This window comes from Pezoporus flaviventris, unplaced genomic scaffold (assembly GCF_033815535.1).
Source record: "Pezoporus flaviventris isolate CSIRO_AGI_PZ_B2104156 unplaced genomic scaffold, CSIRO_AGI_Pfla_v1 ptg000007l, whole genome shotgun sequence".
NCBI lineage: Eukaryota > Metazoa > Chordata > Aves > Psittaciformes > Psittacidae > Pezoporus > Pezoporus flaviventris.
Genome location: NW_026892555.1, coordinates 71,755,390 through 71,770,325, shown reverse-complemented (window position 1 = coordinate 71,770,325; position 14,936 = coordinate 71,755,390). Strand labels below are relative to the sequence as shown.

Here is a 14,936-nt window from a genome sequence, read left to right as displayed (position 1 = left end):
TACTGGTAACTGGTGCCAGCAAGGTCTTGCAACCTGTAACATAATGTACAGGACTGGATATTTTTAACTGGGGTTGAAGAATTCAAATTGGAGTTTTATACTGAACTTCCACAATGATAGGTGTCAGTTTCTTCTCCAAAGTAACAACTGATAGGACAAGAGGCCTCAGGCTGTGCCAAGGAAGGTTTAGATTGGATATTAGGAACAATTTCTTCACAGAGAGGCATTGGAACAGGCTGCCCAAGGAATTGGTAGAATCTCTGTCCCTGGAAGCGTTCACAAACTGTGTAGATGAGGCCCTCAGTGACATGGTTTAGTGGTGGCTTTGGCAGTCTTGGGGTAAAGGTTGGGCTTGATGATCTCAAAGGTCTTTTCCAACCAAGCTGATTCTATGATTCTGTGTCATGTGCAGCATATAAAGCTAGGGGAAGAAGGAAGGAAGGACATTCAGAGTGATGGTGTTTGTCTTTCCAAATAACCATTACACATGATGGAGCCCTGCTTTCTCAGGGATGGCTGAACCCCTGCCTGCCAATGGTAAATGGTGAATAATTTTGCTTTGCTCATATAAGTGGCTCTTGTTTTACCTATTAAACTGTTATCTCAATCCATGAGTTCTCTCACCTTTCTGATTCTCCCCCTCATCCCACTGAGGAGGAGTGAGCAAGTGGCTTTGCAGTGCTTAGCGGCCAGCTGGGGTTACACCAGGCAACTGCCAAGAGAGGAAACATCCGTGTCCTTCTAGTTTGGGTCAAAAGGAAAACCCAGACAGCTCAGGGTCATAACCCATACAGCAGAGCACAATACACAAATGTCCTAAGCTCTATAAATTACTAAGACCTAGCCAACTGCTTTGGACTCCCTCTACGGCACCGAAAATGGCCTTGTTCCTAATTTTGCAGAGACAAAAGGCCTGGTTCTGGCACTCATGAGAAGACCGAAGAGACGGCTGCTGCTTTCCACCACCTTCAGACGCTCTCAGGCCGCCCTTGCGCTCCTGCCCTGCACACCCACCCCAGCACTTGAAGACACACTGCACGCATGGGAAAAACAGAAGACCTCGACCCTCCCGTGAAAGCCGCTGCGGTGCGGGCGCCACGCTTCCCCTTGCTCGGGACACACCCCACCCTTCCGCCACCGCACTGGGACGCGCGGGCAGCTCGCAGCTGGCCCCCCGCGGGCGGAGCCGATGGGCAGGTGAGGCCCCACCTCTCCAGCAGGGAGTCTGCGGCTGTGAGGGATGGGAGTTGTCCGAGGCGGTGTTGCGTGTGGGTGGTGCTGCGTTAGGCTTCCCGCAGCGGGACAGCAGGCCCGGTGCCGCGCTGCCTCCCGTGTAGGCCTTCTACCTGCGGACAGGGTCGGGGAGCCGCGGTGGGCAAGTGGAGGAGCTGTCGGTGGCTGTTTCCGTTTCGCTGGGTCTTTCTTTCTCTGGCCTTTCTACCCCAGGGTCTCTCCGTGCCCCGCGGCAAGGAGAGGTGCGGCTTTCCGGCAGGCCCGTGACTGTAGGGTTGAAGCTAAAGGCGCGGTGTGGTGCAGCCACCAAGGGGGTTCTCGCAGAGCTCAACCCGGTTGTCTCCCGCCTGTGCCTGTGCTGGAGGTGCTAGTGCCTGGGTGCCAGGCTATCTCTAGCGCTTCAGACTGTTGCCGAAGCCAGGTTGGAAGAGAAGGAGCTTTTTCTGTGTCAGGTGAAGAGCTTGCTGTTTGGATGGGTGTTAGGAAGATCCTGTTGGGGAATGTAGAGCTAATTGCTGGCCTTTGCATAGCTCTGCAAAGCCCAGCAAAAGGAGAGTGCCATTGTTGCGGTTTCTTTGACAGCCAGTTCCTGCCTGACCGAGTTTCGGCAAGTACTGGTGGAGCTCCATGTATCTTTGCCATCCCAAAATCATTCCACCTAGTGTCCTCTTGCATGCTGTATGAGGGCATTTCCTCCTTTTGCAGGGCTCTTCTAGAAGATGTCAGGTGGGAAAAAACGCTCTGAAACACTCTGCCCTCTAGGTGAAGCCTAGTACTGCTCAGCCTGTTTGACTGGGGTTCCCGATCCCCCTTAGAGGAAGTTTTGATTTTGTTTCATAATCTTAAACTGTGGTGTGCAGTAGAGATTCAGGAGAGTGGCAACCCAGCAAATTGCAAAGGAGAGAGAGAGCCTTTGGGATAATTGGGCTGTGCAGTTTCTCATGGACCAGTTAATGAAGTGACAGCAAACATAGTCTAATGTTTTCCACTCCTGATACCAGGAAGAGTAAGTGCTTTGGGGAATTCTTAGACATGAGTTGCAGCATAGTTAACATTTATGTGTACCTAAGAGCTCTTTAATAGGCTGCCTGCCTTAGGGTAGTTTACTTACACCCACGAAATTGTATTTGATGCACTTGGAGTAACTTGGCAAGTGTCCTGTGACATAATTCCTTAGACTTTTTCTTCCTTGTCTGCCACTCCCTTTTCCGATTAATGAAGGTTTGTTTACATTTTCTTTTTTGCTCACTAGAAGTTGAGAAAGTAAGGTATCTAGAGGTTGGGTGCTGGTCGGATGTTTTTGGGGAGGTGGGGACTTAGTTTGCTTGTTTTATAAATAAAGACCTGCAAACAGGTACTGCCTTTGCTTTTGTTAATGTGTGAGGAGGAAATGGAAACAAAAGCTTAAGTGCTTCTTGCTGTCTGTGCCTCTTGCTGCTCTTGGTGTTCTTGGAAATAGTTTTCTTCATGAAGATGCATGATCCCCTGTATTAGAACACAGTATGTGAAATTTGAATGCCGTTTCAAAACTGAAACCGAAGTTCCCTTGTTGCATCTGATCCTCTAGATGTTGTGTTTACTATATTCCCCAGAATAACCAAGCCTGGTCTTCTGTCTCCAAGCTGAACAACACAGCATGTTGCTCAAGTTCCAGGTGGGCTCGATTTGTTATTGCCTGGAAGAGGGTTTTACCATAAGTGTTTTCTTTTCCATTATCATAGGACAGTAATACCACATGCCACTAACAGGACCAGAGAAGTCAGTAACCCTTAAGACCCCACTTCCTCCAACATCCCAGATTCCAGGTCTTGGTGATCTTGCAAATGCTCCACATGAAATGCCATCCAGGTGCCGCAGGGGATCAGAGACAGATTCAGCTTATGTCAGGCTGGCAAAGCAAGGAGGCCAATCTGGTGGGTGTCTGTCTTGCTCATTTTGTTTTCCTTTGTTTTCTTTGGCTTTGCTTGGGTGTGGTGGTGGGAAGTGCCTGTAGATACTACAGAAGAATCCTCTTGAATTTTGAAGTTAAATGAAAAGTTAATGAGCGATGTCACCTTGTCAAGCCATCCTTGTAGTCAGTTGTGTATAGGTACCTGTGTCAAAATGTGTAGTCTTGCACTGTATCTGATCTAAGCAGATGATGACAATTTAGCTGCATTTCAGTGAGGTCTGTACCATTTATGCTTGGGCTGTTTAAGTAGCAGTCTGGTGAAAATGATGTCACAAGAAAGCTTCATCAGAGAACTTGGTAGAGGTTTATAAAGTGTGGGGTTTTGTTTTGTTTTGTTTGTTTTTTGTTTTGTTTTGTTTTTTGTGATGACATTCAGTTTGTTACAGTGCTGTATATATTTGTTCTTGTATGAAGGTGATCTGTGGTTTTGTTATTTCCTTTATCTAAGAAGGAAGCTTGAGGAACTTGAGCATGCATGCTCTGAGCAAGATGACAAATCCATAAATGAGAATTAACAGAGCAGTAGAAACATTTCAAAGCATTTAGAGCAAGATAAAGCACAAGTGGAACATAATGCTGCAAGGTTCTGACTGTCCATTTTATGAAGGGAAACAAATGGTCCTTACTAAATAAATCAAGCACTTTTTCCTGATAAAACAGTAACCTGAAAACAAAGGTAATGCTTTTGCAACCAGATAGAAGTCAGAAAAGTAGCAGCTTTTGTCTTTTTCTCTCAAGACCTACTGAAGCACTACACTGCTGTGATAAGTAAATCCTGTCCAGCAGCATATGCTGCACCTGACTGGTACTTGCACTGCTCCAATCCCCCAGCGACCAATAAGCCACAGTAAGTCTGCTGAGACCTTACATAACTTCTTGGGTTCTTCACTTGGTAGTGTTTAAAATGCTGTTGTACTAAAGTAGAAGATATGTATCCCTTGTATAATAAACAGGTGTTAAATCTTTGCCTGCAGGAGCTATGTTTCCTTTCTACCAGATTATGTAATTCACAGAGAGTTTAAGGCTGATGAACATTGTGGTAACCATTGTGAGATAAGAGGCCCTTTCGATTTTGATACGAAAACTGTTTGGCAGCAGGATGCTGAGGACAAAGAAAAGGCAGAGAAAAAGAAGATATGATGGAGAGGCACTCTGTCACTTGCTTGGTTTGTAGAGCTTGTGAAGACACTTGTAGATGGGCCTGTTATAGAAGGGAAGCTGTAGTCCACCCAAGCTTCTGTGTTCCAGAGACAATCTTTATATTGCAGTTAATTGAGGAGAAAGCTGTGTTTCTCAAGTGCAGTAGGTATAGCATAAGAAACAGAAATGCAGTTTCCAGTCACATTATATAGTGCATATACTGAAGTGTGAAAGAAGGCCAGTAGTTAGTTTCCATCTCCTTATGCTTTATTTCCCCTGCAGTTCAGTCTTGGTGAAGAGAATTTTTGTTTAGTAATTTTCGGGGAAGAAGAAATGAGAAGGAGAAAGGAACAGAAGACTTTTCCAAAAAAGGAGTGTGCTTTAGTTTAAGATGCAAGAGAGTCTCTAAAGATACTGCAGTAGCTGTCTTTGAACAGAAGATGTATCCAAGACAAAATAAGTATAGCACAAGCTATGTCCAGAACAAACCTTTCTGTAGTGATCTTGGCATTTTGTCCAGGAAGCCTCTCTCCTGTCCTCCCTCTTTCATCCTCCACGCCCTTGCCTGTTTTAGAAGTTGAAACCTTATGGTTTTATTAATATTCTCTGTAATCTTGGTTGCCTAATTTACTGTAGGTCTTTGGAGTATCCATGGAAAGGTGTTTGATGTACTTGAAGAGAGGGAAGGATGTTGAATATTTTAGGAAAAAAGTTCTTAGCCTTTGCTGAGATGAGTAGTGCAAATTCAGAACGATGGCACGTGCAGATGGGAACGCCTCATTACTGAATAGGTTAGGGAATGTTTACTTAATCTGTGGAAAGAGGCAAACAAGCAATATATGCTTACGCTACAATTTGCCTGGTCCTTGTAGGTGAATCTTTTTTTCAATCAGAGGTACAAGGACTGAAAATGGAAACTTGGCTTGCCATGGGGTCTCTTGAAAGGATCTTCAGTACTCTAAAAGTCAAACTTTGGTAACAGTAAGAGTAATGCAAGTCCATGTGGTGACTGGTGAAGTGAGACTGAGATCCATTTCTGTTTGTGTGAAGTTTGATAGACAGTTTCGTTCAGTCATGTGAATGAAAGTTTCCATATGTTTTATTTAGCACCAAATATAAAGCAAATTTGTTGTATATTCAGCTCAATTTCAAAGTCTGCTGAGGTCCTGAAAGATAGTCTACACTGTTCTTTTGGAAGCTGAAGTTGAGTTTTTGTCTGAGGCGCTAAATCTATCAAATCTTTTTCTTTAGGACTACGTGCCTGACAAGGCAGATTCTGCGTCTCTAGCTTTAGCTTTACCTCCATACCACCATCACTGGAATGGTTATCCTTCATAGTACCTTTCTTGTACCCTGAAAAGTGCCTTGTATATCTTGAAACTTTGCATGATGCTTTTTTCACAGCTGCTTCTTGTATCTCCTCTTACAGGAGGTTTCTATCCTGTGCTTACAGACTACCTTTCTGAAGAGTCTTTAAGTGAGACAATGGATCTAGCCCTGCCAAATGGTCTTGACTTTAGTTTTCTCAGTGTACATCTTGCATGTTGAAATGTAAGAGTTATATTCCAAAACACCACAAGCAAATTTCTAAGCAATATTCAGTTCCTTTGTTTGACTGTGTGATTATATTGCAGCAGCAAACTACTTCAACTACTGAGACTGAACATACTGAAAATATTTTTCAGTCCAGTCTGACTAAGCAGTTGCTCAGAAGACACTCATGATGGAGTCATGGAGATAAATGCCTTAGGGTGCCCTTAGGCACAAGTGCAAAAACATTCTGACTTCTAAGGGTACCTCTTCAACTCCGTTTGGAAAACATTGTTTCCCAGGTGGGCCCTTTCTCTAGAACATTAAGCCTTTATGCCACTTTGTTTTGAAGTATTGGAATCTCCACTGTTCATCATATTATGATTGTCAATGTGTAGAGGACTGGAGATCAGGAGGACCATTACATGGTTCTCTGTGCCTTGGGATGGATCCTGTAGTTCCTCCTTAATGCCTTAATCACAGGGATAATTCTTATTCTTCTGGGAATTTTGCAGCAAAATGCTGCGAAGATGTGTTAGTGCATGAAGGATTTAGCTTCTATGCTCATGGCAACATAATGGTCTATGAGCCTGTCCTGGGTTCAGCAGTAGCAGTCATTTTTCTCCTTCTTGGTAGCTGGTGCAGTGCAGTGTTTTGACTTTCAGCTGGGGAACAGAGCTGATAACAATGATGTTTTGGTTTGGCCAAGGACTTTGTGAGCCTCATGCTCTGCCAGGGAGGAGGGGAAGCCGGGAGGAAGCAGAGACAGGATACCTGACCCAAGCTAGCCGAAGAGGTATTCCATACCACAGCACGTCATGCCCAGGATGTAACTGGGAGTTAGCCGGAAGGGCTGGTAGACTGTGGGGTTGGAGGAGGTATGGGTTGGTGCTTGGTCAGGCTGGGGGTGCGAGTTATCGGTCGGCTGGTGGTGAGGTGTTGTATTCTTTTCCCTTGTTATTTCCTTTATCATTGTTGTTGGTAGTAGCAGTAGTGATTTGTGTTATACCTTAGTTACTAAACTGTTCTTATCTCAACCTGTGGGAGTTGCATTCTTTTCGATTCTCCTCTCCATCCCTCCAGGAGTAGGGGGAGGGAAAGAAGGAGGGGAGTGAGTGAACAAGTTACCTGACTTGGTTTAAACCACGACAGAGCCTAAGTATGCGTATTTTGCTTATGCATCATATGGACCAGCTGGGTTGGATTGAAAATGCTATGACTCTTAAGAAAGAGGCAGCCATGTGTAAGAGTGAGAGATCTGTTGCAAGGTTGTGTCATGGTTAGCATCAGCATTAGGCAATCTTCCTGCATCATCAGCAAGATTATTACTTCATTTCTGAAGAAATCCCTTTTAGTCACTTGCCTGAAATGTGTGTGTGTGTGTATATATATACGCATACATCCATCCCTATGTATGTGCTGTAGTAAAAGGATTACTTGTTTGAGGTCAGGATTTGGAAGAGAGAGAATTGGAAGGTAATCAAATTTTCCCTTGATTGCAGGGTAGCCAGGGCTTCATCCAGGGGCTTTTAGCTTTCCATGCTGGCAGTAGGTATCTGTTGTTCTTAATATACTAGTGAGGCACAATACTTATCACATTTCATGTTTCTTGAATCTGAGACTAATAATTGTGTATGTATAATAAATTTAGGTAGTAATTTTTAGGGTATGTTGTTGCTATCTCTTGACAAAGAGAGAAATCACTTTAAACTGAGAGCATGCAAAAGATGTCCTACATAGTTTGCTTTATCTGGGTAAGTTGTCCTCTGTAAAATAGAAGATTGTCAAAGTGAAAATGCCTCCCCAGCTATAATCGTTGGGGTGTGGTGGGACAAGGGTCTGCTTTTAATGCTGAATTTGTAAACAAAGCAAAGTAACAAACAGCACCTGGCAGATTGCAGGTGCCCTCCAAAGCCAAATTCTGATCTGTTTCCTCGCTCCTTTTCTTACTCCTCAACTCATTTGAACAGTAGGGAATGTTTTGATACCTGCAGTTTATGCTAGTCTGTCTCATCTAATACCAAGAAAAGAAACAGAACATGTTAAACAATATGACAGACTTGGTAGCAGCCTTCAGATGTTTTCTCATTGCCTTTTTTTATCTTTTTTTTTTTTGTTTCCCTTCTGAGTTTGGCCTTTGTCTATCTCTAGTCATTCTCTCTAGGTTTTCCCCCTCTTCCTACCTTTTAATTAACTTTTTAATTATTAGACTTCTTTTTCTAGTGCTTTGCTTCAATGCCAAGAGGAGTCTCAACTTTCCATCTGCCATTTGTATCTTGCCTGTCAGTTTTTCCATGTTGCCCTGTGTGCCATCATGCCTTCAATATGTGACAAAGGTGACCGAGTTTGGTGATTTCTACTTGTCTTATTAAATTGCTTTTGTCAGTTGAAACTGTTAAGTAGCTGGGCTGGATCTAAAACTTCCATGGTATGTCAGATCTGAAATGGTGCATTTTAATGGTAGATGGAAGACAGTACTATAATTTTTTGCACAATAGGATACGATTTGTGAAATGTAAAGCACGAGTAAGCTGCTTCAGCAGAGTGTAGTGTTGGTGGATTTGAAAAGCAGTTCTGAATAACTAAAGCATATTTTAATCTCTAGGTTGGACAACAAACTCTACTCTTCCTCCAACATCACTGCTTCCAGCATCACTGCATGCTCTTGCTGGTATCATCTCTTCTTCTTTGACAAATGTCCATTTTTTTCATCTTTTTAAGCTTCAGCATAGTCAGCCTGAAATCTAGTAGCCCATCCACTTATTCTTTACCAGATTCTGAAATTTTTCTTTTGGTGAAACTTTGATTCTATTGAAGTCTGTAGGGATTTCAGCACTGACTTAACACGTTGGTTTGCATTGGTGTCCTGTTTCAGAATTAGTAGAACTGTCTGTCTTAGGCTTCACTTTCTTTCAGAAAATAATAAAATTTATACTCTCTGAACATCCAGGTCTGCTTCTTTTAGTGGCTTGTTAACTAGCTCACTGATCAGATGTATTCAAATACCATTATACTTCTCTTTGCTCTTTCTTTTTAAATGTGCACAGGCTCCTTGAGCAGTCTGTGGTGTGTTTACATCTACTTTGGAATCTTCTCATGGATGTTTTCATGGGAGTTGTTTTGTAGTGTCTGATAATGGTGCATCTAATTTTTGCGTTTTGTTCATAATTTTTTGCTCTGTTAACTGTATCACAGTAGGTATTTCCACATAGGAGGAAAGTATCCTTAATGTACTTATCCTTAATGTACTTTTCAGTCTACAGAGCAATACATTTCACTTCCAGTTTCTCTGTCCTGATTTTTTTAAAGTAACTTGCAAGTAATAATTCTAATCTGATTGGGATGTTTTCGTACACAGCATACAGAGAAAGGAGCCAAGATAAGAGGCTGCGATAGTTTGAATTGGAAGTTTAACTTAGGGTAGAGGTGTACTGTGGGGGAAAAGCTTGTGGAGAGCACATTTTGCTTTATTGACATAGTGAAAAAACAGCTGATCTCATCTAGAATGACTGACTAAGGTTCTGCTTTATCTTTTGCTATTTCTTTATGATCCTCTACTCTTACTTATGGAAATAATATAGGTAAGATAATGAAGTTTGACAAGACTTGGGGCCTTTAATATATTCTTCACTTTTGAAGGTTATACTATCATACAATCTTCTTGGTTATTTTTATCATAACTCCTTTAATTAAGATTTCTCTAACACAGGTAAAGCTCCCAGCTATAAACCCTAAATATCCAAGCAGAATGCCAAATGTTTCTACGAACAAGGAATTTAGTGGGGAAAAATAAACTTTCCTTACCACCCATGTAAGTAGTATGCTCATGAAATTTATTAAATTCCTAAGCAAGTACTATTACTATTTGTGAAAGTGCAGATTAGTGGCTACGTTTATGGGCTTCATGGATCCTTTACTGCTACTAAACTTGCTATTATCTGTGGTATTTTTGTTGTTTGTAAAACTATTTTAGTAATAGCACTTAAAGTCATACAGGAAAGCTATTCAGTATAACTTTGCTTTAGGAAAACTAAGCATAGAGTTGCATGTCTTCATGTAGCATGCTTTTATTGTATTCTAAATTGTCTTGGTTTTGTCCTCAATGCCAGTGTACAGATTCAAATAATAATGTATATTGTTAGTTCTGTAAACATAGGTTACAAAGACACAAGTGAGGCTACTATTATTTTAAGAAAACACAAACTGTAGCCTGTGTAAGATCAGTCACAGCAAAACTACTGCAATGAACATGGAGAATAAGTATTTTAAGGAAATTATTATATCACCCATGATGTGATGTAGTATCATCAGCTTTGTGCAAAACTGAATTGTTTCTGTGTACTTTGTCTTAAAAATTTATTGTGCAGTCATCAGTAATCCCAGTATGTTTTAGAAATACATTAATGATGCAGAATAAATTAGTAAACTGCCTAATGAGCAAATCTGTAACAAAATTGCATCTTTGTGCAGCACAGAATGAGTATTGTCAGCCTTTTTTGCTTACACATTCTTGTGTGATTTTCATTTTTCACTTTTTTTCCTCTTAAGACCAGAATAGTGGTCTTAATTCTGATAATCTTCAATTCTTAGATTATTACATGTGGAATATATGTTTAGTTATTTAGAAATAAATTATAAGGATAATTCCCTTTCTGTGCAAAATAAAATTTTACCATCTAATCCCCATTTTTGTTTACTTATACCATTGTTTTCCTTAACATATCTGGATTTACAGGCCTGCTAAGAAGAAAAAACGAAGCAGTAAACTTTAGCAAATTAATTAGCAATGGTTATGGGACTGACTGGCTTCAGCAGTGTACAGGAAGAAACAAAAACATTAAAGAAACATCAGAAAATAGTGATCAGTCCAAAGGTATCATTTTTGAAAGCTGTTTCTTTTCAAGCGAGTTGGGATCTCAAGGTAACAGCAGAGGGCAGCCTGAATCATTTCTCTTTGGATACGGTGAGACTTAACTGAATTGCTCTGCTTAGCTTACAGTTCCCTATGAGCAGCTAAAGAAAAGTGTGCTCCTGTTTGTAGTCAGCGAAGGCAGGGATTTAATGGATTTTTTCCATCTTTACAATTCCAGAAGTATGCTCGGTTCTAATCCAGGCGCTTCTGTGTTTTTGTGAAATGTTGCAAAGGCACAGCTGTCCTTCTGCCTAAATTTAAGCAAAATAAAATATTTGTTGCCTATTTGTTGTGAATTGTCTGTGGCCACTAATATTTTTCTGAAAACTGCTTTGGCAAATGTCATCGATACTGATGTTTAAGAAATAGAGAACTGTTTGTAAGACTTTGTCAAAACAGATATATGCGCATTGTAAAGACAGCGGCATTGTAACAGTTTTATTAGAGAAAAAACATTATTTGATGTTTACCTACGATTTCAGGCCTTTCTTTGTCATGCATAATTGCAATAGCTATGAAAGACATCATTTGAAAATACTTAGGAAGAAAGGTTAAAGGGTGGAAAATTCCCCTTCCTTATGTCAAAGACCTTTTGCTCAGGCTTTTTACAATGGCTTGGTAACCATGGAGGGTATGTCAGTTTCCTATAGCAACCTTTTAAAATGCTGTTGAACACAGAGGTTGCAAGTTCCAGAATTTCGTTTATTTTTTTATTTGTATCACTGAATGCTTTTGTATACACTGGGGATTGCCATGACTCCCTTGATCTTGGTATATCAATGTGTGAAAGGCTTAGAGGACAGTTAATTTACTTTCTGTGACACCTTAGCACTTTCTGAATTCATCATGTTTTCCTTACATCAGTACAGGAACAGTAACTGTGTTTGTGTGTGTCTGTGTGTGCTGAATCTTTTCTTCCAGGTGAGTATCAGAAGAAATCAGGCAAACAAAACTAGAAGTTGTGTGTTATTGTTCAGAAATAAAACTGGTATAAAAGTAGGGATGAAACCAGATTTCAGTTTGGACCTGAAAGAGGGTGCATGACTTTGAAGAGTGACTTCTTGGGTTAGCTTAAATATCCAAACTCTGGTCATGCAGAGATGCTGCCTTAGGAGATGCAATGACCTAACAATTGAGCTGTGGAGCCTAAAAAAGCTCTTCCTTAGCATGAAAGAACCTTCATTATTCTTTTGTTTTCGGATGCTATTGAACTTTCTTGTGCACTGACATTTTTCTTTTGCATTACTGTAACATGAAAGGATTTTTCATTTTTTGAAATCTCAAATTCATTCATTTAGTGATAATCAATTTCTTTAATGTGAAATGTGCCTTTGGATTTGAAGGAAGCTGGAGCTTTTTCGGAGTAATCATATTGGTTTGGTTATACCACCTATGCATAGAGACCAAAATGATGGGTATACTCAAAAGACTGCTGTAAAGCCAGTATGCTGCATAGTTTGATGTATCTTCAAAAAGAAGATGTATCTATATATCTTATTTTTGAAATGCTTTTCTTTTACAGATTCTTAGATAATACCTCCTGCTTTGCTTGCATTGCCCTCCTTTGTCGATCATAGCTACATTCCGATTGAGATTCTGTATCTCGATATAAAAGGAGTTTTTTGGTTTTTAAATGTTCTTAACAGTGTGGTTTCATCCAGGCACATGCTTTGATTCAGTTTTGACCTTTTCGTTCTTTCAGGTATGTGCTGAAGGTAGTGCTTATATTTTCCCACTTAGGTAATTTTGTCTGCTCATCCAAAGCAATTGGCAGCATGAGCACCTTGCAGCTCCCTTTTGAGATGGAGCTTTCTTGGTTATGTCTTGCACAGGATAAGTCCAGGACATCAGACAGGAAATGCATCCCCTTCGGTATGTAAATCTGTAACCCATGTATGCTGGCTTACAGATTTACATCATATGTGCAAACCTTGTAGGTAGCTTCTCTATCTTACTAGCTAAAATATAAAAGTACTGGGATTTGTATGCCTTTTGATGTGAGAGAAAAACTGAAAATTATAATTGACCTTTTTATTGCAGTTGAAGTTATCCAAAGAACTTTAATTTTTATTTAATTTTTTTTTATTGCAGATTCAGAGCCATCAGAGTCTGAATAAGCACCTACAAGCAATAAGTCAAAGCCACTGCTGAGTTAGGATATATCCTTAAAATCCTATGAATAATTGAATATTTATTATAAAGCCCATTAGAAAGTGGATGCAATTTCAATATGATATTTTTTGCTACTACTATGAAAAGCGAAGTTTTTAATAAGTAAACGGTAATTTTTAGTCTCCTTTTCAGAGTGTACTCAGTACATTGTACACCTTTGAATCTAAAAAGATTTAAAAATGTGTAACTGAATATATATTTGAACAGAATGTTGAGAGGATTTGCCTTAATATTGCTTTTCTTTAGAACCTTGATATGAAAATTGATTGGAAATAGGTAAACTTGTTGCTAATCTGAACCCTCAAAATTTTCAGTGAAAGTTGGTGAAAGTTTTGCTGTTGTTGTTAGACCCAGCATCTGAGTCCATCTTTGCTGTTCATTCTAACTAACAATTCATCTAAGTCATATTTACAAAAATAAAAGTCTAAAGCATATGAAAAAACCTGAAAGTACAGTTATTGGTTAATCAGCAAAGTTTTCCAACTATACAAAAAGCTTATAACAAGCTGTATCTGGAGGGCAGGAGGGAATTACTACCTTAAAGCTGTTTTCACTTACAATTTAATTGTTGCTAAGTAATGCTTAAAGCCAAACAGACTGTTGATACCCTTAGGTTTTCAACTACAAAACTTTACACCTAATACAGTAATCACCAGAGCTGCATGATATTTTCCAAAAATAAAAGTGCCATTTTATGATATTATTTCAGTATTACTCAGTCATATGAGCATACCTTATCTGGGAATTCATCTGTCTTTATTTGATAGTCTTTGGATAAGGTTATAATTTTTACTTTTAGCATCTGTAAGAAAAGTGTAATAGAGGGCTGGGTCTGTTGTGCCCATCAATGGTAAACTGCAACAGTAAAGTAATTTATTTGTATGACAGCCTTTATAGCATACTTTAAGGGTATAACTATCAGCAGTAGTGCTACTTTACAGTCTCACTTTTTATCTTTTGACTTCCATTACAGGAAAAACTGCTTTTGCAAATACTGTTTGCAATTACATGATTTACTGTCCAAAACATGAAAGAAAGGGGAAATAAGAGGTGATGATGAAACTCTTTGGAGTTAAATCGCTTCATGGCAGGGCAGCCAAGTGTGTGTGTGTGTGTGGTGGTTATGCTCATAGGGGCTAAGAAGGTATTTTGCTCTTAAGCATATGTTAAGTCCATTTCAGTCTCTTTTGTAGAAAGTTTTCTGAAAGGTGTTTAGTACAAATGTACTGAAGAAGTTGGAGACAGTTGTTACCACAAAAAAAACCCCAAACAACCCCAACTAACATGGGTAAAAATATAGACAAATTTATAAATCACCTGTTCACACAGACTTGAAAGTGCTTGCTGTGCTGAAGCCCTCAAAATCTATTCCATAACATAAGAATTCCTGTGTGGCTGCAATACTGCTGACCTGCAAGAAGAATTCTAGTAATTCTTTTCTATATTATGGAATTATATTATATACATTAAGATGTATACAGATCTTCCTAAAGCAAATTTATTGCATTGAGTTTTTTGATATCTAGGTCCTCTTTACTTTTGAACAGTTCTTCATCAGTATTGGAGTCCTTGTCCAAACCTGTCAGAATTTTTAGGCAATTGTTGAAGGTAGAGACAGAAAGACAACTGAGATCCCAGCATGGTCACTCAGCACTGTTTTGTTTTATTGTACTTGTGGTCTTAGAACTGTTTATATTGCTGGTTTTCAGATATTTTAGAAGTCTATTTCAGATATTTCAGATATTTTAGAAGTCTAATTGTAAAAATTATTCCTTAGTCACTATTAGGTGATATCCACATGACATTCTTACATTCTTAAAAGCTTACTTACATGCCATTAATGTACACTCAGCTTTCCTTAGTCAAGCCAAGGAGATATTTGATCTGCACTGTCAGTCAACTGAGTCTTCATGGATCACAGTTTGACTACTATGAGGTAAAATATTAACAGATTTCTCTTGGTAAGAGCAGGTAGAAGATCCTGGAATTCCTGCTTGT

General features: G+C 39.7%; 1 protein-coding gene across 1 annotated transcript; it reads left to right on the top strand.

Annotated features, from left to right (window-relative positions):
• Nucleotides 1-2,536: 2,536 nt before the first annotated feature.
• CUNH7orf57 (chromosome unknown C7orf57 homolog) lies at nt 2,537-13,121 on the top strand. Its single transcript, XM_061447535.1, is given in 9 exon segments — nt 2,537-2,887; nt 2,955-3,146; nt 3,923-4,031; nt 4,159-4,316; nt 9,562-9,635; nt 9,637-9,665; nt 9,964-10,025; nt 10,590-10,727; nt 12,858-13,121. Coding segments are annotated over 8 exon segments (813 nt in total). The 5' UTR covers nt 2,537-2,887; nt 2,955-2,968; the 3' UTR covers nt 12,923-13,121.
• The last annotated feature ends 1,815 nt before the right edge of the window (nt 13,122-14,936 follow it).